The sequence below is a fragment of the Curcuma longa genome, chromosome 10, assembly GCF_044706935.1.
Source record: "Curcuma longa cultivar G26 ecotype Majalengka, Jawa Barat chromosome 10, ITB_CL_G26_1.1, whole genome shotgun sequence".
Classification (NCBI taxonomy): Eukaryota; Viridiplantae; Streptophyta; class Magnoliopsida; order Zingiberales; family Zingiberaceae; genus Curcuma; species Curcuma longa.
In genome coordinates this window covers 5,244,076-5,266,831 of record NC_133870.1, presented here as the reverse complement: position 1 = coordinate 5,266,831, position 22,756 = coordinate 5,244,076, and the positions used below count along the sequence as shown (strand labels likewise).

Here is a 22,756-nt window from a genome sequence, read left to right as displayed (position 1 = left end):
AATTTTTAATTATTTTAGTTAATTCGATTGAAAATTAAATTATTCGATATTTTATCAGTTCGATTTATTCAATTTTTATTTAAAAATTTGATTAGTTCGATTAGTTCAAAAAAATCAATTTAATTATGTTCAATTTCGATTAATTTAATTCGATTCGGTTAAATTTTAATTGAATACTCGACCCTAATATAAATTATTAATAGACCATACAATCAATTAAAAATATTATCATTGTAATTTTAGTTTGAGTGATTATAGTTAAATGCTGCTGTGTGACCGATTTTATAAAGGAAGTGAAGATGATGATTCAATTGAATCATCAGCATTTTCGGATTTACTAATTATTTGAATTTTTTTTAATAAATTTATCATAGTTGAATTTTGAATTCAAGATGTCGATCTATCATTGACAAGTTTAACCATCTCACTATTTTCCAAAGTATTAGAATTACACTAGTGAATTGAATTATCTGCCATAAATTTGACATTTTCAAAGAAAAACTAGATTGAACCAAGCCGAACCGGCCAGACCAATTGCCTGGGGCTATGGTTGAAGACGGTAGGATCCTCTACAACCCGTATCTATATGAGTCTCCATTAAATTCTCTTGATCATGCTACTAGCCGTCCATCTACCAGCACATCGGATAATAATAGGAAATGGAAAGGCCCTGGCTGCTCTACGGATCGGAGAGGATCCAGGGGATGAGAAAAGCCCAAAAAGGCAGTGGAGGAAAACGACCTTCATCGCGTCTTACGTAGATCCCAAGTTGTCGCACACGCTTTACACGACGATACCTCACACCCACCCGCCGGGGCCCACAGTGGGACCCAGATCGCATTGAATAAGAAGTCTTTGTTGGTGAGTGTGTACAGAGGTTCCAGGCGACGACACGTCCGCCAGACAAACAGGCAAGAGAAGGGTATTTTGGTAAAACTGATGGCCACGTAAATAAATAAATTTATTTATTAAATAAATAAATAAATGCGGTTGGATGAAGTAAATCCGCCGTCGATGATGGCCGTCTCCTTCTAAGCTTCCGCACTGCACCCGCACCCACCCGTTTCCATCTCGGCGGCTCGACGCCTGATCTTTTCTTCTCTGGGGGTCTCCTTCTCCGAACGTTCACTCTTTTGTCTCTATCGATGTATGCGGATGTGGCGCATCTACTGCTTGGAGCCCTAGCTGGTGATCATCCAGGAAGTTTCGCGCGATCAGCTCTCGCTATTTAACGGCTTTGGTAGTTATTCTTTCGGTACCTTGTCAGTGGATCTGGCGCTTTGTGTCTCGATTATGGCGGAGGATATGGGATATCGAGGAAAGTTTGGATTTTGGTGAATAATTTGTCGGGGACGATTGATGGCGGGCGCTAAACGAGGTGAAGTAAATACATCTTTCGGTGAGAGGTTTTCTCTGCTTGCTTGTTTTTGTAACTTTTTCCTCTTCTTTCGTATGCTCGTTGAGATTTTTTTTTTTTGACTTGATTTTGGTGTTATTCTGATGCTCGATGTCTCCTTGCGCGAAAAAGTGAATTTTTTTTGACACAGTTATATAATTTTCGTTTCTTCAATTCATTGGATGACGGTTGTTTCTTTTTTCTTTCTTCTTTTTGTTGTTTGTCTTCTGTTCTGTTACCTTGGGATGAGATCGATGTGTGCAGTGCAGTTGCACAAATGAAGTACGTGTGAAAAGGCATAGGAAATGAAGAATTTACTGTCCCGTGAATTATATCCTTTTTTGATTTCGATGAATCAATTTTAATTATTATTATGGTTTTTAGAACTTTATATCCTTTTTTGATAAGTGGTGCATCCTCCACTAGTAATGCAGAGAAGGGTTAGATCCAATGCTTCATTAAATTTATACAAGAGTGTATGTGATTGGCACACTGTCTCTAATGTGATTTTTCCGAAAACGAATAAAAGTCACAAGCATGCTAGCATATGTAAATCTACTAAAGGGTTAACTAACCCTTCTCTGCATTACTAGTGGAGGATGCACCACTTATCAAAAAAGATCTAAAGGTCCAAAAACCATAATAATAATTATAATTGATTCATCAAAATCAAAAAAGGACAAAATTCATGGGACAGTAAATTCTTCATTTCCTATGCCTTTTCACATGTACTTCAAACTTTTAGTAATTATTTAACAGATATGTCCAAAACTTTTGATTGTAACAACTTTATACATAAACTTTCAAAATCATAATTATTGTATATAATGTTTATTTAGTAATTGCTCAGATCGTACTTAACTGATCCAATCAACATGCCACATTGGTTACCATATTATTCACTTGCTATTGAATCTCTAAATCCTACTTGTTAAATGCTTACCATAAGTGGACTGTATATTCCAATCCAGATATTTTGGTATATGCAATATGGACATGAAAGTTAGGGAGTTTTTTCATTTTTATTAATAAGCCAATGTTATCAAAATCACTAAAATGAAGCAAGGCACAATGAATCATGCATTGCCTGGGTGAACACTTGGTACTTTTGGTGCTTGCATACCCGAAATATAATATGTTAACTAGCAATGCATTAATGAATCTTTAAGAGATTAAAATGTATTCAAAGCAACCAATTATCTTTCAATTTTTCATTAAATCATGTAGTTTAAATCTTCTTTTTAGAAATGGCATTGTTAGAAACATGGTTTGTTTAACCGACACTAACCTCTCTACTCATTTTCATCATATGTTTCTCTTCTATCCTCTTGCCGATGATACTACACTTAGTATAATAACCTCACAAAAGTAAAAAGTATGTGTTATTATTTCTTTTCAACGAAAATGGTGGTCAAAAAGTTAGTTTGCTATAATAATTCAACCTACTTTTGAATTTGTACTTCTTTGCCCTCTTTTTAAGTAATCGGCTATTTCCATCAAAAGAGTAAAGATTTGAATGTGTTATATAGTTGTCAAATATAGTGTCTACCTAGTGCCTCAGGCAGTGCGATACCTCAGCTTATCTGCTTGACATGTTCATTGCATTTGAAATCTGTCCAAGAAATAACATGGACAGTAGGAACATGTGTCTCATGGTGAGATAACTACTATTCTATTCCTTTAATTAGTTTCATAAGCTGATACGATATGAGCCTCATGCCGAATTAGAATAAAACGTACTTAGGGTAAAACATAATGTTCTAAAAGATGGATATTGCATTTTCCTTTAAGTTGTGCCATGACATTTTTCTTGACACACCTGACTTGCTGTTTTGTTACATACCAGAGACAGCTAGAATGCATTTCATCATTTGATAAAGCTTATATTGACACAAACCACATTGCTGGTTAGAATAATTTTTATGTATTAAATATAAAACATAATATTTTAAAAGATGCATCTTGTATTTTCCTTTAAGTTGTGCCAAGCACTAAAGGATGATTTGATGATTCCCCTGACATGATTTGCTGTTTTCCTACACACAAAGAACTGCATAAATTGCCTAAATGATGTGTTGGTTATGGGATTAGACTACTATGATATAATGTCTTTCCATCTTGTGATACCTTGTCCATCTGTCTCTTCACTCTGCAGTCATGCACTGCTTGGTCACTTTTTTTTTACAGCTAATTGATTTCACTACCAATTATATGTTTTCTTTCGCAAAGGAATAGTTAGCTCTGGCTTGCTCTGAGTCCCTAAGTTCAATTTTGCTATGCTTTGAAACACAATATCATAGTAAACATGTCATGCAATATATGCAAGTATTTCATATTGGTATAACATAAGTACCACCAGCCTGCCTAATGTGGGATACAATACAATACTACAGCAACTTATGGCAGTGGCTTAACTATTTTTCTCCTCATAACAAAAAACATCCTGAGTGGGACTTCAGTGTGTTTGTCATTTTAATTTCTTGAGCATTCTCTTATTTTACTCACCTTCCTTTTGTTAAACAAATACATCACTTTCCTCCTCCTGTAAGTGCTTGATCTTTATTACGCTTCTCTTATGAGGATTTTTTTAATGAATATGCAGATATTGAACAATTGCTTGTGGAAGCACAACATCGATGGTTACGCCCTGCTGAAATTTGTGAATTACTTCAAAACTATAAGAAATTTCGTATTGCACCAGAACCGCCAAATAAACCTCCCAGTATGAAAACTATGTAAATTTTTAATATCTCGCTTATTCCTCATAATCGTACTTATTGATTGATATTTTATGCTTATAATGTGTTTCATCTGTGAGCCAAAATATGAATCTTGAGTAGTTTAAGTCAGTATGTTTCTAACAATATTTTTCGAATTTGCTTATCATGCTTATCCCTAATCTTTTTTTTCTAATTTTTATTTTGAATTTTGAATATCTTGCTTCCAATTTTGATTTTCAATCATTGTTAGCAATCTGCGATTTTGTAGAGATGGATAAAGTGAGATTGGGATGGCAATGTATACCTAGTAATTGGGTATCAAGTACTCAACTTTTTAAAGTCAGATTCCAGATTTGCTTATCGTGCTTACCCTAATTTTGAATTTCAAATAGTCTATTGACATGTCTAACTTGCTCCAAATTTACTTCTATGTCTACTAGTCATGAAATATATTTTTAATTCATAAAGCAATGAGACAGGGATGACAATGGATACCTGACACGTATAAGTTGGGTTCGAATAGCTAATTATGTTTAATAGTTGGGTTAGGGTGTCATCATTGGGTATACTTAAAATCATGGATACCTGCATTTTTACTCATTTAAGTTGGATACCATTATCATGTAAAGTAGCGGTAATTGGTTTTGGGTAGTGGTTTATTAATTAGATTTGACTTTGGTAGTATCTAAAAATATGGGTACCCAAACTATTGCCATCTCTAAAGTGAGATTGAGGTTATATAGATAGTGTAATTGATGATAGTGTAATTAGATTAAATTCAAAGGTTGAATTATGGAAAAACTTCAAAAATTAAAGGTTATTAAGATGAAGTAGAAAAAAATGAGTTATATGAAACGCAGTTTTATTGATAAAATATGAGTTTTAAATATCTTGGAGCTAATATTCAACAAGAAAGAAAGGGAGATGATTGGAGGATTGTGTGATCATTGCATACCTCTTAGGATAAAAGAAAATTTTCATAACACAGTGGTAGAACTTGCTCATATCCAACAAGAAAGAAAGGAAGAGAACCTCTTGGAGGATTATGTGATCATTGCATACCTCAGGATAAAAGAAAATTTTCATAACACGGTGGTACAACTTGCTATGCCTGTTGAATTTGAGTGTTATACTGTGATGAAGCAATACATATAATATAGCACAAATGAGACTGTTAATATGAAAGTGTGGAGTTAATAGAATGATAAACAAATAATACTAATATTCCAGAGCAATTAAGTTTGGCTCAAATAGATTATCAAAAAGAGAGGTGAGCAATAAATTTTATAGCCAAAACAGTTGAATCTTGGAAACAAAAGACAACTGTAGTTAAGATGATAAAAAAATGAAATGATTAATTTAGATACTAATAATATAACCTTTGATATAGGTCGATGGATAAAATTCATATAGCTGACCCAAAATAAGCAGGACAAACATGTGGAGTTTTGAATGTGATCAAACTCTTTTGCGAGAGCATGTTTGTTTATCAACTTGGAGTTGAGTAGGTCACCAAGGCCAAACCACTATAAACGTTGCAATTTGCATGGTTTTGTTGTTGTGCTTGTTGATTTATTTGTTCTATTATATTTTTAATCTACTTGCTTGCACATACAGTTTACTGTTGTAAAATAATTAAATCACCATTCACCCTTCTCATGTGGGCTGCATGTCACTTCATGGATGTTAATGTTATTAGTTAACTCAAAGACTAATATGTTTGCTCGGTTTAGCATACTCCAAATATTGCAGAATTGTGATTTTTTTCTTCTCATTAGGTGGATCCCTATTCCTATTTGATAGAAAAGTATCAAGGTACTTCAGGAAGGATGGTCATAACTGGAGAAAGAAAAAGGATGGAAAGACTGTGAAAGAGGCTCATGAGAGACTAAAAGTAGGTGAAATTTGTAACTGTGTGCTTCCATGATTTTTTAGATACAGTATCTTGTAAACCTTGCTTTTGATTTTAATCAAAATAGAATCACCTCCTGAACACTTTCAAGGAAAATTGCCTTGTGCACCTGATATCCATGAGTATCACATGGTGTTTTTGTGTCCCTTTGTTATTTAGTTTTGCCTTGCTTCATTGGAGGCCAAATGTAGCTTTTCAATTATGTTTTTGATATACTATAGCCATGATATGGATGCATCCACATACTAAGAAGTATGCTTAAGAGTTTCATTTACTTTCTGAAGTAAATTCCTTTCTATTTATTAAGTTCGTAGTGGATTTAAGTCAATTAGATGTCTAATAGATGCAAACTTAGGTTATATCTGAATTTTCCAAAGTTTGACTTTAAATTTAACTAAACTGAACTTGCTGATTCCAGGTTGGCAGTGTTGATATGCTTCATTGCTATTATGCTCATGGTGAAGAGAATGAAAAATTTCAAAGACGCAGTTATTGGATGTTGGAGGAGTATGTATTAGATATGCTTTTTGTACTATCTAGATAATAGATAGTGTTCTGGTTAGTTTCAAGCATATCTAGATGATTGTTATTTATCAGTTGTTTTTTTTTACATTTTCTTTTGTTGATGTGTATAAGACATCTTTTCAAAAAACAATTCGTGAGTTCTGTTGGAAGTGTCAAAAGTCATCCAAATTTTGTCACAAAAATCAATTTTCAAAGGCTGGGCTTTTCCAAGTTTATGAAAAAAACATGTATTATATCTTTGCACAAACTCTCTCAGTTAACCATAGACATTGAATCTTCAGTGCTGGAATTCTGAATAGATCAAAATCCTTGCACTGTTATTGTTAAATTAGTAGCTGACTTCTGACTATTAAGTTTGCTTTAATTGTTTTTGGATTAATCTTTGTGTAGCCTTGAATCCCTTAACTATTGTTAGTTTTTCCACATGAACTTTTATTCTCATTATTTATATTTTCTGTAAATCTTAATCTGCACCAGATATTTATTGATTTATCTCCTGTTGCAGGGATCTAATGCACATTGTCCTCGTCCATTATCGTGAAGTCAAGGTTGCAATTCACTTTCCTATTCAAATACTTGCATTCTCATTAGAGATTCCTTTATCCATCTTGCTTATTTCCGTCTGACAGTTACATAACATTTAGGGGTTTTTTTGTCCCTATGTTAAAATTGACATAAACTATGTCTTGCAATCATTGATAAACTTTGATTTCATTGACTTACATTATTAGGCTTGTTCTCATATTCGCTTGTGTAATCTACTAAGAAAATGAAATGGAAAGACCATTGACTAAGAAGTTAAAGCAAATTGCTAGACATTTGCAATCATCTTGAGCCATAGTCAAGCTTTTACTCTTTAATTCAATAGACTTTCTAATTGTTATAGACTTATACTCGATTGTAAACAAGTTAAGTGGAAGAGAATTGTAGAATTAAAATGAATTGATGTCGGCATGCTTTGAAGCATGACGGTGTCACCATAGCATTGTACTGAAACCATGTCATTCCGGTTGGAGACTAAAACTTCAGTACAGATCAATACTTTAAACCTTGATTAATAAACTTTTGCTGGAGATGCAGTGATTGCCAATCATTTTGGGCCAGATTGGAAGTAGTACGTGTCGAACTTAAAGTTTATTATTTTATACATTCAGTCGATGCATGTTTTTTTAGATGTAATTGCTCATAAATGACTATAACCATAAATTAACGACCATTTAATTGAAATATATTTCAGGATAAACCAAGTTTCAGCCGCACAACAAGTCTCAGTCGTGCACGAGAAGTAGAAGAGGTTAAGCAAGTTACCCAAATGTGCAAAGTTTCCACTCCTAATTCTACCATAAGCCAGAGCCAGCCGCCTTCACAGACGATGGGCGCTGATAGCCCCGTTACTTCCCACACATCGGAATATGAAGACGCCGAATCAGGTGCCGCCGCACTTGCTACACGCATTATTTGTTATGCATCACCTGAAAGTATCAGAATTATCAAGTTCATGTTTTAACATTCAGCTTGCATTGCAGGATATCCAAAGCAAGCTTTGATGCAGCGGATAATTATCAAGCAACTTCCAGATACCACCCTTTCGCTGAGATGCGGCAGCATGATGATCGACGAATAATACTATCAACCTTTCGCCCTTGTGTCACCACTCCTAGCAGCATTTTTTCTTCATGTGGCTTGGATCTCTCAGGGCATTTCCAGGGAATGAATATAAGCAATCTGAGAGTAGTTTAACTTCGAAACAAGATAGAACTACCTAACGAGCCTTGAGGTTATAGTGAGCCCAAAAGCACAGTTTGATACTACAATCAGGGATGACTTTCTGGAGAATTTTACAAGCTTCATGAGATCATGAATGCTGGGTAGTGTTTTGTTTCAGCTAGATTACTCATAGAAAAAGACTGGAATTCTTTTATTTCCTTCCATAGATCTTTGGCTCATTCAATGTAAACTATCTTTTGTCACTCTATAGGTTTCGAAAGGCATTCTGATTGAGCAATTTGTTCAATTACTTGCTGAAGCCTTTATATTAGTAGGAACAAAAGTGTATGTAGGACAGGTACATCTTTGCATACAGAGCTCAAGGCTCTTGTACAGAATTTTTTGAAGTGATTATTTATTGTGAGATTTTAATTTGCTTGGATGGAAATAAATAGGAAAATACTTCGAACAAATTCAAATAAAAGAAGAAAAACATTTCTGATATTCTTTTCATAGTTTTATATTTTCAGTGGTTGATAGTTTTATTTTTTTTAGTTTCCAATGTAATTAAATAGTCTAGATTTTTTTCGAACTGACTAATTTTAGAGTTGATTAGTTTAGTCCCATGGAAGTTTCTCGCGGGTGATCAGGGTAAATCCGAATAGCATTCGTGTTCTTGGATACTGATGGCCAGACCATCACAATTATCCTATTGCTAAAGCTAGTTATGTTCTATTGGATACTCAATCATGGTCTACAAAGGTACTCAATCATGGTCTGATATATTTTCCCAATTCAAGTACTCAATCATGATCCGACCTTCATGTTATTGGACATCAATGGCCAGACTTTCACCCCTCTGCTCCATTAGGTACTAAATCATAGTCCATAAAGAGATTCATATTTTTTTCCAATTCAAGTACTAACCCATGATTTGATTTTTTTTCCGCCCAATTCAAGTACTTAATCATGACCCGACTCATATGTATATTTTTCTCATCAAAGAGTAAGGTTGAGTATTTAGTTAAAACTGAACCGAACTGAATTAATCGAAAATCGAATAAATCGATTTTTTTTAGAACCAACCGAATTTTTCAATAAAAATCGAACAAACTGAATTGATATTTTATCGGTTAATTCAATTTTCAATCAAATTAACTGAATTAACCAAATTTTTTAAATATTAATAAAAATTTTATTAATTAAGGATTTATAAATTTATTTATTTAAAATTTATAAATTACTTTTTTAATTTGATTAATTCAGATTAACTGAATAAGAAATTTTAAAATCGAAATCGAACTGAATTAATCAAATTTAAAAAAAAAAATAATTGAAATTTTGAAACAACTGAACTGAATAATTCAGTCAGTTCAATCAATTTATCCTGTTTAATCAAATTTTTACTCACCCTTATCAAAAAGTATAATGTTACATAAACTAAAATTCGACCCATGATATTCTAGATATCTCCATGTATCTTTACCACTATATCATGCATTAGGGACCTGAATCTAACTCCCAGGACATAACTAAGTTGATTATTAGAATAGACTTACCAAAGAAAAGGGACGAATCTAGATTTTTTTTTTAAAGTTGCATACGGAGGATGAACTCTAAACATTTGTATCCCAAATGATCAACAACTACTTTTCTTAGAAAAATTTCTCCTTTTTATGTTTTTAATTTTGAAGCAATTAAGCATAAAGATTAAATTCTGGTCTGATCTCTTTTTAGTTGCGTTTTTTTTTAAAAAAAAATATTCTGTTTTTTTTCTTTGAAATGTTCTGTTTTATCTCAGTTTAGTTGCGCTTCTCCATAAATTTGGCCGAAATTTTCTCCCTTCTATTTTTATATTTTTATGTATCCTGAATCTTCACTGTGGTTCGATCGAAATCACTTCGCTCGGCGGCGTCCCATCGATGGCGAAGCGATCGCCTCCTGGTGCACCGGCGAGGAAGCGGGCGGCGAAGCGCGGGAAGGCGGCTGGGGTGAAGATTAAGCGCCAGATCGGCGCCTGCTCGTCTCCTCCGCGCCTCGTTGTGGTCGCCGCAATCGCCGCGGTCGCCGCCGCCTCCTCCTCCGGCAGCAACAGCTACAGCGCCTCCTCGCCGATCGACGCTGAACTCCACCGCAGCACGGCCGAGTCACTTCGATTTCCTCGTCCCCTGGCGGTTTCCAATGCGCCCCCCGGAGATGATCGGTCGCTGCCGTCGCGTTGCTGCCTGAGCAACTGCAGCGGCGAGGAGGAGGACAGCCTGAGCAGCACGGCGGCGTTCCGGCCGCCTGCTAGTGTGCATGATCCGGCGACTCCTTCTTCAGCCGAAGATGCCGACGATCTGCAACCTGCTCCTGCTGAAGCCTCGCCTCCTGCCGATGATCTGAAACCTGCTTCCTGCACGATCCGGCGACGTCTTCTGCCGAAGATGCCCACGATCAGCAACCTGCTCCGTGGCTGCCGCCTCCTGCTCAAAATGCTGATGAACTGAAACATGCTTCCTGGCTTCATGCATGATGCATCAGCATAGATCGAACAAATTTTTTATGTAATTTTTTCTTTTTCTAAATCTTTACTTCATTAGTGAAAATATATTCATCAGTGTACTAATAGCTCTGGAACATAACTATGTTGATTACGACGGAACAAAAGAAGTGAACAAGAGTTTAAATCTCAACGAAATCAAGACAATGTCCTCTTCCATCGTAATCAACTATAATTTTTCAATATACCTCTCTTAACTCATCGTAGACGGTCGTGAAACTGATCATGTGAGACCGTTGGATAACAGATTCCACCTTTTTACAAAAGTAATATATATAACAAAATGAAACAAAAGCAGGGCATTGTTATATATTTGTATCTATTCTTCTGTATCTATCACAACTTCAATCTATTTTGCCAATTAGTTAACCATATTATAAATTAACACATTAACTTGCTCAAGAACTGAAATGTCAAATATCACTGTCAGATTTCCAACAAAATAATCTCTTAGAAAACTGAAACAGATTTAACGAGAAATGTCAAGTATCGCCATGAGATTTCTAAGTTGACCAGAGTCATAGCCAATAGTAGAAAAGTATTCATCGAGAAATGTCAAACGTCGCAATGAAATTTCTAATACTGCTGTTGACCAGAGTGATTAAGCAGTAGACTGCTGGTGAGTAGACTACGAGAAGTCCTCATGCCAAACTGCTTGAATAGTAGACTTCGAGAAGTCCACATGTAAAAAAATAAAATAAAATAAAAATCAATGGACACTCGTCGTTTGTAAAATCGTGACATGGTACCTCATTTATGCTCCTTGAATGATTTTATCTCGAAAATATTTCTGATCTAACATTGTTATAGCTACGGGTAACTATTGCAACATGAAAAAAAAAATGATAAATTCAAATTAGTCTTGACTACTCTGGTGACCGGTCCGGTCCCACGGAAGTTTCTACACAACGGCCAACTCAGACGCCCAGCATCCTTTGATTGCGCTTCCCATTTGGAGGAAAATTCTTGCAAATACGTCGTACCTGGAGATCGAACCGCAGGTGCCTGGGTGATAACCTGGATGTCCTACCGCGGCACCATTGCCCCGGGGACAAACTATTGCAACATGAAGAAACGATATTTAGCAGCTATCAAATAGTTGCTATAACATATTTAAGATGAATTTAAAATTTTTAACACGTGTAGAAACTATCCAATAGCTGCTACAATATGTATAAGTTATCGAGTAGTTGCTACAACGTGTAGAAATTATTCAATAGTTGCTATAACATATTTAGGATGAATTTAGAATTTGAAATTTAGGATTTACACTGTGTATAAGCTACCAATAGCTACTATTACATATAAAAGTTATCAAATAGCTACTATAACATATTTAGAGTAATTTTAAATTTTAAAATTTAGATTCTCCGGATAATATTATATCAAAATATTATTTATCAATTTAGTCAAAATTATTTAAATTTAATCAAAATCACTTTAAAACAGTTGCAAAAGCTATTATATAGCTGCTACAACCTTAAATCCTCAACTCATCCTAAACAGCTATTCGATAATTTCTATATGATGTAAATCCGAAATCTTAAATTTTAAACTCATCCTAAATACGTTGTAGCAATTACTTGATAGCTTCTGCACGTTATAGCAGCTTCCAGTAACTGCTACAACAACATTGGGTCAAAAGGTATTTTCGAAATAAAATCACTGATGGGATATCCATTTGATTTTCTTTAAAAAAAAAAAAGGACACGTATTTGATGTTTCTCTCCTTTTGATTTTTATCCAAAAAAAAATGGCAGTGGATGATGAACTTCAACAAGCTAAACAACTAAATACCTTCTTTTTCCACCATTGCAAAGGAGTCAGCACGTCCCTTATTCTCTGAACTGATCTAATGTGTTTAGTTGTCCAAATTAGAATAAATTCACCACATGAATCAAATCACTCGATACTGTTCCCCCTAACCATTTGGCTCCAAGGGCAGTGAACTAAAGAGGGAAGAAACGAAAGAGAAGTAAAACATCATATTACTAAGGTCTTTCATGTTCTATTATGGATCTTCTTTGACTATAAAATTTATCTTCTAGGATGAATGAATAGGAATTAGGAGTTCAAATGGGAACATTCTTTTCGCTACCGAATTTTTGTTTACAATGCAAAGGTAAGAATTTGATGTAGCACAATATCATTTATTATTTGTGATCAATTGATGTCTATAGCCTTCACCTTGAGACAAATAATCAAGTAAATAGGTCTTCAAGCTTTATTGAAATATAAGGATCAAGACTAAGATAAACTCCAAAAACTATCATTTTAGAAGAACAGTAAGTTGGAAATTTATTTTCAGCACATTGCAAATGCATGAAACAATGAAGATAACCTATCAGAAGTTAATGAATTGAAATGCAAGTGCACAATCATTGAAACAAAGTATTGAACATAGAACAGAAGATTAATGTCAATTCAAATAACTTTTGAACATAGAGGAGAGCATAACTGGATTGAACATACCCTTTGTGACCATGAATATGTAGGTTGCAATCAGCTATTTGTCTTCACATTGCTCATTGACATCTGAAACATTGATGGTGTTCAGAAGTTCTTCGTCCGGTATCAGAGACCAATTGGGAGACTGCACTGCTCTTAACCATTTGAAGTCATCTACATTGGCCCAATTTCTTGTTTCCTCCCCAAGTCCACAGTCTCGTAGCTCTGTGTCAATCCCTTCATAAAACAATCGGTAGGGAGCAAATCTCACTGCACTGCAGTCCTCAATTATTGGCCGACTTCTGACCCGGAGATAGAAATCAGTAGCTGTGGCATGGTGGATTCTAATCTGGTGCGACGCAAGCATCAGCAAACAGTCATTCACCTCTTCTATTAAGATCGACCCAAGAACAGGACCAGAATAGACCCGGCAGTTCGTAAGCCTATGAATGAAGAGAGCCCGAAGCCGGCCTTTGAGATAGATCTCGCAAGAATTGAGATCGGAGAGAGTGAAATCACCCTCTTCCTCTTTGGATGCCCTGAAATGTTTGATCAAGATCGAGCCTTCCTTATTCCTAAATCCAGGCGAGTCCCGGACCGCCGCAGGATCCAATTTTTCCGAAGAAGGGCCTTTTTCTTCCTCGATTTCTTTAACCAAACAAATGGGATCTTTCTTGGAAGTTTTGTTTCTGAAAGAGAACTTTTTCCTGGGCAATAGCTCGGAGTTCGCGGCATCCAAGGCCTCCTTCAGAACGGAGATCGCCTTCAAGGAGGACCGAACCTCGTAGGATGGCAGGAAGTAGGAATTCTCAGCGACGAGTCGATCGAGGTCGGCGATGGAGGCAGCTACTTTCTCGAGCTCGGGCTTCAGGGAAGGGGCCGACGCCGGGTCTGCGGAAAGGGCGCGGCATCGCTTGATATCGGCCTCCACGGAGCGTGCAGATTCATCGAAGCGGGTAAGGAAGGCGGCAACGGACTCGAAGGCGGGCGAGGCGGCGGCAGCGGCGCTCCGGGTGGCGGACTGCTGGAGGCGGGACTGGTGAAGGTTAGCGAGGCGGTCGATCATTGCGGCGTGCCTCTTCTGCCCCGCCGGATCCAGGGTTCCGGCGGGGTGGCGCGGCTGCTGCGATTCCGAACCCTCTTCGGCTTCCATTTCACTGAGCCGAGAACAGATCTGCAATTCCGCAAGGACGATGGAATTTATATGGGCTGGGCCGCTGTTAATAATGGCAGTAAAAAATTGACTTGATTTAAATTTGAGTTAAAATTAGTTCGGATAATTTTTTTTAAAAAAAAATATTACTTTTCTTAAAATGCCTTTCAAAGTTTAAATATCTCTTAATATTTATAAATAAAAATTCATCTCTTCATTAGCAAATTTTTTTATTTAATTATTTAGCATGTGAAAAAATTAATGGGGTGAGAGAGGCTCGAACTCTCGACCTCAGGATGACTCAAGAAGCTATGAGACCTACGCGCTAGCCAACTGCGCCACCACCCCAGCGTGGTACTCTGTCAGAGATTATTAATTAAGATATTATCTTTCTGCCACAACACGACCTAAAACCTAGCTTTATATACTCAAATCACGTGATATTATATCATCTATTAAACCCATCTATACTTTTCAAATTTATTTTAATAGAGAAAATAAATAATAAAACGGGTACAATGAGTTCAATTCTTTAGCAAAAAAAAAATAATAATAAAATCCACCATCCAACGACCCCACATGATCAGTCTCATAATCATATGTGAGAAGGTAAATCAAAAAGTTACAATTGATCACGAGGACATTGACTCAGCTTCGTCGAGATTCAACCTTTATCCATTTCAATAACTCTACTCCGTCATAACCAACTCAACTATACTCCGAAAACAATTAAATTCAATTCTCACATACGATACTTATGGTGCTTAAACCACTCATGAAATTAAATCATCTGTTATAACTCATCTGCGCTTTTTGAATTTATCTTAATAACCAATAATAAAAAATTTGCATGAAACTGAATTAATACCTCTAAAATTAATCGATTCAATTATCATAAAAAAAAAATTACACCAATTTTATGAAATCTTACTTTTGATGGCAGCAATCTTACTTTTGATGTTCCCCAGAAACAAAAAATGAAAATACAAAAACATTAAAATAAGATCACTAAACCCATTCGCTGCGCCATGTTTCCTATAGTTGCATCAGAGGGGCTGTTCAAGGGAATGAAATCCACATGAAGCTCCTCATCCCTTCAAAATGCAGACCTTCATTCATCCCTTACCACATCAACTAATCCAGAGGCCCACTTTCATGTATAGTTTACCTGCAATCTTGTGTTTTTTCACAGATTCATATACAGAAAGCATCCCTCATAACATTTCGACTCTTATCAGCTGAGAAAATGTTTTATGAATCTTCAAGAACATCAGATATAACCGAACTTTAAACTGGCAGGGTTGCCATTAAGGGTACAAATCAAGAGACAGCCAAATAGCTAGCTAGCTAGGTTTACATTTCGTCCATAATATTAAGGTTGCAGTTGTCTTAAGAATCAGTAGGAAACACACCAACTACTATGCTTTGCTCTCAGAAAGGCCGGTAACGCATTGGCCTTCTAAATCTAGGCATCTTCCTGCAAAAGATAAGAGAAGGTTGTAAATATCATGCTGTAGGAAGTATTGCACATAAATTCCACTGGTGGAAGGAGAATGGACTGACCCATAAGCATAAGGTGGGGGGAAATATGGCGGCGGCATGTAAGGCCTTCTCGTCGGATATCCCATATATGGATTAAACCGTCGCGGACGAAACTGCTTCATCCCAGGGACATTAGTCCGTTTAGCAGCCACCTGCAGCAAAGTGAGTGTAGATTATTTCAACAGATGAAATCCATTGTAGATAATATTAATGGCATGGACATGTTTCATCTCCTTACTTTGATTTGACGACCATGTAACTCTGATTCATTTAATTGGAGAGCTTCTTGAACAGCCTCGACCTCCAGAAATTCAACATAAGCGAAACCCTTTGGCTGGCCAAATTTGTCCGTCAAAATAGTGACCCTATTGACTGTTCCGCATGCCTGGAAATGCTGCTGGACTTCTTCAGGCGTACAACCATAATCCACCTGCATTTTTAATTAGAAAGCAGAATAAATTCAAGAGTCTTCAGATGCTAGGAGTAACAGCAATCCAGTGAATATATCCAAAATGCCGCTAATATGCTATTCAAATAAAGATTCACTATTTTATAGAACTTTGATCAGGCAGATCTGCGTGGCAAGACAGCCCCAAGATAGAGCAAATACTTTCATGGCGAAGTTTCTATGGTGACAAAGGACAGCTACCACTGGAACTATAAAATAAGAATAAAGTCAAGCCATTTGGTTAAAATGCACTACTAACATAAAGAAAAAGTTTTTTTTGGTGACAAACACTAGTCGTCTGCAATTTAACTTATTTATAAAAAAGCACGGCCTCCACTAATTATATTGGTTAAGAAGAAGAAGCTGAGTCTCAGCTAGTGAGTGGGGATCGACTATATGGCTTTTATCCTTTCATCAAGTTCTATATATGATTACATTGCAAGCATACTAGGTTTTTTTTTTTTAAAACACTTCTAATAATGATACATAAATATCTCGTTTATTCTTTATTTTTAACAAGAAATTAAGGTCAGAACTTAAAAAGTGTTCTAATGTAACAAAGATGACACTGCTAAAATTAATATGTGATTCCTTGTAAAGTAAAACCAAGAATACTTGCATCTTAGAGTAACTAGGTGCAGCCCAAAAATAATAAAAAGGAAAAATAACCTACAAAAGATAAAACCAAGAATACTATTATCCGTCAGTAACTAGGGTAAGCCCAATTAATGATGAAATGCGAAAAACTAATTAATCTGGAATGGATGTGTTCAAAGATGGCAAATAAAGTCTACACAAGTTGAATCACTTGCAGTCTAAAGTGTCAGGAATAGAAGGAAAACAAAGAAAACTCTAGCTGTTAATTAATAACAAGTTAAGAGATTCGAATATGACTAGTGAGATAATCTCCAATAGATGATGACTAATGAAGGATTAAGATCAAAAATTGAGATTAACCCAGCTAGTTTGGATGACGATCATGATTTTCAACTTTTATTGAATCCATTTGTACAAATATAAAATTTGTTGATCAGATTTGAATGTTTTCACACCTTAAACATTTTTCTCTGGTTTTATTTGATTGTTCCTAATAGTAACAATTTTTTTTCTATAATCACACCTCACTCTGACTTCTTGTGTGCATGGATGGATGGAAAAAAATCAAATACTAATGTGGATTATTTCTGTTTAAATGACTTCTGTTTGCAAAGAAAAGAACCATTCCTTAAGGTTCAGTGAAATAAAGGTTCATTTAGTCCACATCACTTCCAGACAACAGGAATTAGTTGGTTGATCATTATCATTAGAATCTACACTCTAGTCCCATCCTCTTTCGTCCTGTTATGAGTACATACTATGCAGGTTTGTTCAGAGAGGGGGATGAATGAATAAATTTTCAGAAATTCAGCATCACTTAGTCAAAATAAGCATTTCTTACTACATATCTACTTAAAGAATAAGTGAATTTTTTTTCTTGCATAAAGGAATAGGTATATAGTTTGTAGACCGAAACAATTGAAGAAGATTAATAGGCCAAGCACAAGAGATCAAGGACCTCTCACCATTATTGCCATGCAACAAGATACTTCAAGGAATTCCAAGAATCAGTTGGCTCCACATCTAAAATTGCATATGTCCCATGAAGGAATAGATAAAATGAGAGAGTATTTGTCTTCACTCCACCTGCTTGGCTTTTCCATTTAACAGTAAGCTGTCAACTATCAAGCCATTCCCTTATGCTATCAGCATTAATATCATAAGATACCCTCCAATCTGCCATCTCCACATCTTTTCCTACCTTCTGCAGCTATAATTACTATAATTTTTCCTTTTCATTTTTTATTACCATTACATTCTTTTGCTATTCTTTCTACCTCCTTCATTTTCTTTCAATTCCTCAGAATTTCTCCTTACTCTTTTTTTAATAAGTGTTTTCCCATGACCTCTTTCTATTAATCAATCAAAATACACAATGTTTTTCCTGACTACAAGCTTAGCTAAATAAGAGGTTTCTGGAACCCAACAATTGGGTATCAGACAACACACAGACGATTCCTAAAACAGAAATCTGCACCTGCACATTGTTAGTTGTAGAGTTAAAGCATTGACCTGAATTTTCCAAAGGTATCTCAATAAATGTACCCATGAACAAAAAAATGGAAAACAAGCAATCATTACTAGTATTTGTAGGTCATTCCAAAACCACCTTGTTACAAATGTTATAAAAAATTTGAAATGAGTATCATGGGGTAAAATTACAAATTAAAAGGACAGAAATTAAATTAAATGAGTTAGCAGATAGTTACTATGAGAATAAATGTGTTTGAGATTCTACAGAGTGTATGATAAAAAGCTATAGAGATTACAGTACATAATATCATGGTTTAAAATCTCGTGTCGTCCCACTTGATACAGGCGAAACATTCCGTTCTGTCCGCCGACCAAAACCAGCACCGCCATGCCCGAGGTACCGCGGCCATAGTACACCTCCTACGAACCTTGTGGTCGTCGAGGATGCCTCGCATTGGCCTCGCGGCCACTAAGGACGCGTCGCGTGAGCCCCGCGGTCATCGTTGGCAACGCGAGGAGAAGAACATAACGCACAAACAGGAAGGAGAAGAAGAGGAACGCATGAACAAGAAAGACCAAGGATGTCTCCTGTAGGCCTCGCGGAGGATGCCTCACGAGGCCTCGCGACCACCAAGGACCTGGCCTCACGCGGTCGCCAAGGACTCCTCGCACTGGTGCCACGGTCATCGTTGGCAGCGCGAACAAGAAGGAGAGAAGAGGAATGCCCAAATAAGAGAAGAAGAGGAACGTGCGAACTAAGGGAGAAGGTTGAACTTAGCTTTTAATTAAATAGCTTTCAATCAACTCCTAACTATAATTGGGATAATTTAAATAGATTTAATTAAACTCATATAAAATTATCTCATTAATATAATATATATATTTAAAATTTTATTTTATTTTTTAAATATTTAGATAAATTTTTTAATTTTAAATTAATATATTTTAATACCGAAACATATTGGCACGGCAAGATACAGTACCGAAACTGTATCGTTCCGGTACAAGACCAAAATCTCGACACAAGTGAAGATTTTAAACCTTGGTACGTATAAAGGCTTAAGAGAATGAATCACCAACTTAAATGAAATTCACCATTATTACAACAAAAAAGGGTAGCTTGTATGAAACTTGGTGATATGATAGCATTTCTTTGGTCTTTGTTACTTAGCTACCAAAACTTTTGGGAGAACTGATCCAACACTTCACTCTAATCAAGTTCCTTGGCAATTTGCTTGAGAGAGAAAAAAAAGAAAAAATATTCAAATTTCAAGGAATAGGTACTGTTGGCATTTCAAACAAGTGCAACTCCACTAAGCTAACTACTTGCGCTCAAAAACATGGTCAAGTAATTTGCCTTGTAAAGACAAAAGGTTGTGTTCAAACAAGCTCTATCTCAGGGTGGAAGCAAAATGCATATGGATCACCAATCTTTTGTAATCACAAGGATAGGCATGAGGTGACCAGTGAGAAACAGTCATTTTATTCATCAAACAAAGAAATTTATATCTCAAAGATAACAAAGTAAACTAATTTTCCTTGCCAAGACGTGACAGCATGTTTTAAAAATATATATATCTACCAAAGGATGAAGCAAAATCATGTCAAATGATCCATCTTGTAATTAGAATAATATTAGGGATGAGATAACCTCAAAACAGTATTACGAATCAAATCGATATATAGATAAATTTGAACAAATATTGGTTGCTTAAATAAAGTAATATGAAAGGTAAAAATTAATTTAACATGAAATTTGAAATCTTTTTTTTGTCTTCGATATGCATGTGACTCTGCAACCATTCAATAAACCAACACTCCTTATTGTATCTTGGTTTCTTACCTAAATTTAACCAAGATGAAAGAACCAATCATTTAAGCAATAACTTATGCCTTTTGTTTCATATGAGGGAAGGAAACAACTAGTAGTGAAAAAGGGTAAGAAGAAATTCATGGGGAAAGGATTTGGCCAAATGTTTCCTTGGAGAAAACGAAAAAGTAAAGGAACTTAAATCTCAGAACTTTATTTGTCAAAATCATTAAAAAAAATTGTAAATCAAAATAGATTTGAAAAGAATAATTTTAAATTTTTTATGGTCAAATTTGAGCTCCAAAGCACCAAACGATTTTTTCACTCAAATAGGAAGGAAAATATGAAAAACTGGAAAAAAAAAAAGATTTTCTCAGTTTTTTACTTACCTCCATCTATTTCCGTCAAAGGAAACATAGGGTAAATAACGTTGAAGAAATTTTTTTGTCACCTTATGTAGACATTTCCCTCCTCGTAGTAAACACAATAAAATAATTTTTGATAAAAATGGTGGCATGAAGCTTCCAAATTCAGATTGTGACACCACTTCCATGACTATAAAGACACTTATCATTTCCCCTCTCAAATGATGTGATGAGGTGATATAAAATTATATATATCTTATGTTCTTGTTCTTCTCTTTCTTTTACCTCCTTTTCTATCTCTATCAACAACCCAAACCATAATCCAAACACTAGGCAAGTACTGGATGCTTAGATGCTTGCCATATCAACTCTGGATCAGTTTTCCTATCTTGATTTAAGACACTTGAAGTGCCTCACCAAGTTTTATGTCTAGGGACTCACTAAAATGCTTGATAGCACTTCTTAATAGGATGCCAAAGAACATAACAAGATGATTGATGACACAAGCAGCCATCAAACTAGATAAGTAAACAGTTATTTCCGATAAACATGCATCAAATAATAAATATAAGCACAACTTAAAATTGCTGGGCAAACTCAAATTGTATTGCCTAAAATAACATTATGTCAGATCAAAAGGTCACACGAGCAAGTTGTTTGGGATGTCTATGGAACTCTCATACTTACATTGCCAACATATACTGATCGAGCATCAACCTCCTCTTTACTTGCCTGATTTGCAGCTGTGCCATCAGCGTCTAAATATAAGAGAGGGAAAATTATTATATTTGCCCAAACATATAAAGATAAGCTTCATAAAAACAATTTAACTTATTCAAAAGTTAAAGTATTTGAAAGGATCATGTTTATTACAATTGAATTTGTTCTGGTTGTTCAAGAAGCAAATTTTGCGATCATGAAAAAAGTAATTTTGTGACTCGAATTCACATCCTGAACACATAGTTGGCAATTCTCAAGTACGATCAACCTTATTCCTACTCCCACACCCAGTTTACCGATTATAGTTCCTCGTGTCCAAATTCTCAAAGTTGGCTCAGCAAACTTGAAATAGTTACGTCAAAACAACAACCATATAAACAATAACTAGGAGCTACAAGAACTCCACGAGATCGAAAAGGACTTTCAAGATTTGGGATGGGCAAGGAGTATGCTGACCTTGAGAGGCGCCCATCTCCTTCTCGACCTTGGCCTGCATCTCGCGCAGGGCGGCGGCCTCCTCCTCCATCTCCTTGAGCCGCTTCTTCATCTCGTCCAGCTCCTGGAACAGGACGCCCAAAAGCGAATCAGGAATTAGGGTTTGCGCAAACAGAGCAGAGAAGAGGAACCTTGGTGTCTGCTTCTCCAGGTTGGGACATGTCGACGTCAGCGTCCATGTCGGTCACGTCCGGGATATCTCCGCCGTAGACCTCGTGCTCTTCCTCCTCCATTGTGCGAGAGGAGATCGAACTACTGCTCCGGCGTAAGGATTTAATGCACACGATGAATCCAATCCCCAGGACGGAGGTCGGATGCAATTACTAAAGTACCCTCCTCGTGATTAATTTTTCCAAAAGACTTTATTATTTTTTTAATAATATAAATATCTAATTCTTACCTGTTTTATTAATTTTAAATATGATTAATTAAAATCAAAAAGTACATATAGATTCTAATAAACCATTCAACGATATAAATTTTTTAAAATTCTCAAATATTGATGATATTTTCTTAGATAAGACTTGAAATTATAATTATCTTTATCAATGTCAATTACTCAATTATTATTTATCATTAATTCTAGTTAGACATGATAATTATGAAATAATCACATGGAGATCATACGACAATGTCAATAATTATACAAACAAATGATAACAATTATCTTCATCATATATGATCGTGAGATCGATCTTGAGCTTATTGCGATAACATCAATCTCTGCCATGCAAATTGCCCTTCGCATCACGTGATGGCGCACCGTATACTGGTGGGGCCTGGGACCGTCCAACCTTTTGCATCTGGATTTTATATTATAGTAGATAATAACTATCATGAGAAAGACTTATGGAGTCCCATCCGAGTGAAGAGCTCAAAAGTAGAAAATTTAATAAATTAAAA

The 22,756-nt window shown here is 35.7% G+C and overlaps 3 protein-coding genes and 1 non-coding gene across 5 annotated transcripts; 1 reads left to right on the top strand and 3 right to left on the bottom strand.

Annotated features, from left to right (window-relative positions):
- The first annotated feature begins 1,026 nt into the window (after positions 1–1,026).
- On the top strand, positions 1,027–8,697 carry LOC141835981 (calmodulin-binding transcription activator 2-like). Of its 2 annotated transcripts, none has more exons than XM_074723399.1 (7): positions 1,027–1,378; positions 3,999–4,118; positions 5,895–6,010; positions 6,447–6,535; positions 7,059–7,101; positions 7,791–7,983; positions 8,080–8,697. In XM_074723399.1, exons 1-7 carry the CDS (start codon positions 1,360–1,362, stop codon positions 8,175–8,177), a joined length of 678 nt encoding a protein of 225 aa, XP_074579500.1. In that variant the 5' UTR covers positions 1,027–1,359; the 3' UTR covers positions 8,178–8,697. The 2 variants fall into 2 exon arrangements, with proteins under 2 accessions (XP_074579500.1, XP_074579499.1); XM_074723398.1 differs by having other exon boundaries at positions 1,027–1,399.
- A 4,460-nt stretch (positions 8,698–13,157) lies between these two features.
- On the bottom strand, positions 13,158–14,403 carry LOC141836637 (tubulin-folding cofactor C). Its single transcript, XM_074724144.1, has one exon. It carries the CDS (start codon positions 14,401–14,403, stop codon positions 13,309–13,311), a length of 1,095 nt encoding a protein of 364 aa, XP_074580245.1. The 3' UTR covers positions 13,158–13,308.
- A 262-nt stretch (positions 14,404–14,665) lies between these two features.
- On the bottom strand, positions 14,666–14,751 carry TRNAM-CAU (transfer RNA methionine (anticodon CAU)). Its single transcript is given in 2 exon segments — positions 14,666–14,701; positions 14,714–14,751. It is a non-coding gene; the product is annotated as a tRNA-Met (tRNA).
- An 851-nt stretch (positions 14,752–15,602) lies between these two features.
- LOC141836329 (polyadenylate-binding protein 2-like) lies at positions 15,603–22,139 on the bottom strand. The gene is made up of 6 exons (XM_074723795.1): positions 21,985–22,139; positions 21,815–21,917; positions 21,326–21,396; positions 16,184–16,375; positions 15,967–16,097; positions 15,603–15,880 (listed from the first exon to the last, which is right to left on the bottom strand). The coding sequence occupies exons 1-6, from the start codon at positions 22,084–22,086 to the stop codon at positions 15,835–15,837; spliced, it is 645 nt and encodes a 214-aa protein (XP_074579896.1). The 5' UTR covers positions 22,087–22,139; the 3' UTR covers positions 15,603–15,834.
- Positions 22,140–22,756: the final 617 nt, after the last annotated feature.

Excerpts from the sequence above, each read along its gene's own strand:
- LOC141835981 (XM_074723398.1), top strand. The coding sequence starts at position 1,360 with ATGGCGGGCGCTAAACGAGGTGAAGTAAATACATCTTTCG. Across the intron at positions 6,536-7,058 it reads AGTTATTGGATGTTGGAGGA|GGATCTAATGCACATTGTCC; the intron begins GTATGTATTAGA and ends CTCCTGTTGCAG. Across the intron at positions 7,984-8,079 it reads ATATGAAGACGCCGAATCAG|GATATCCAAAGCAAGCTTTG; the intron begins GTGCCGCCGCAC and ends CTTGCATTGCAG.
- LOC141836637 (XM_074724144.1), bottom strand. The coding sequence starts at position 14,403 with ATGGAAGCCGAAGAGGGTTCGGAATCGCAGCAGCCGCGCCACCCCGCC.
- LOC141836329 (XM_074723795.1), bottom strand. The coding sequence starts at position 22,086 with ATGGAGGAGGAAGAGCACGAGGTCTACGGCGGAGATATCCCGGACGTG. Across the intron at positions 21,918-21,984 it reads CTGGAGAAGCAGACACCAAG|GAGCTGGACGAGATGAAGAA; the intron begins GTTCCTCTTCTC and ends GTCCTGTTCCAG. Across the intron at positions 21,397-21,814 it reads GGAGATGGGCGCCTCTCAAG|ACGCTGATGGCACAGCTGCA; the intron begins GTCAGCATACTC and ends TCTTATATTTAG.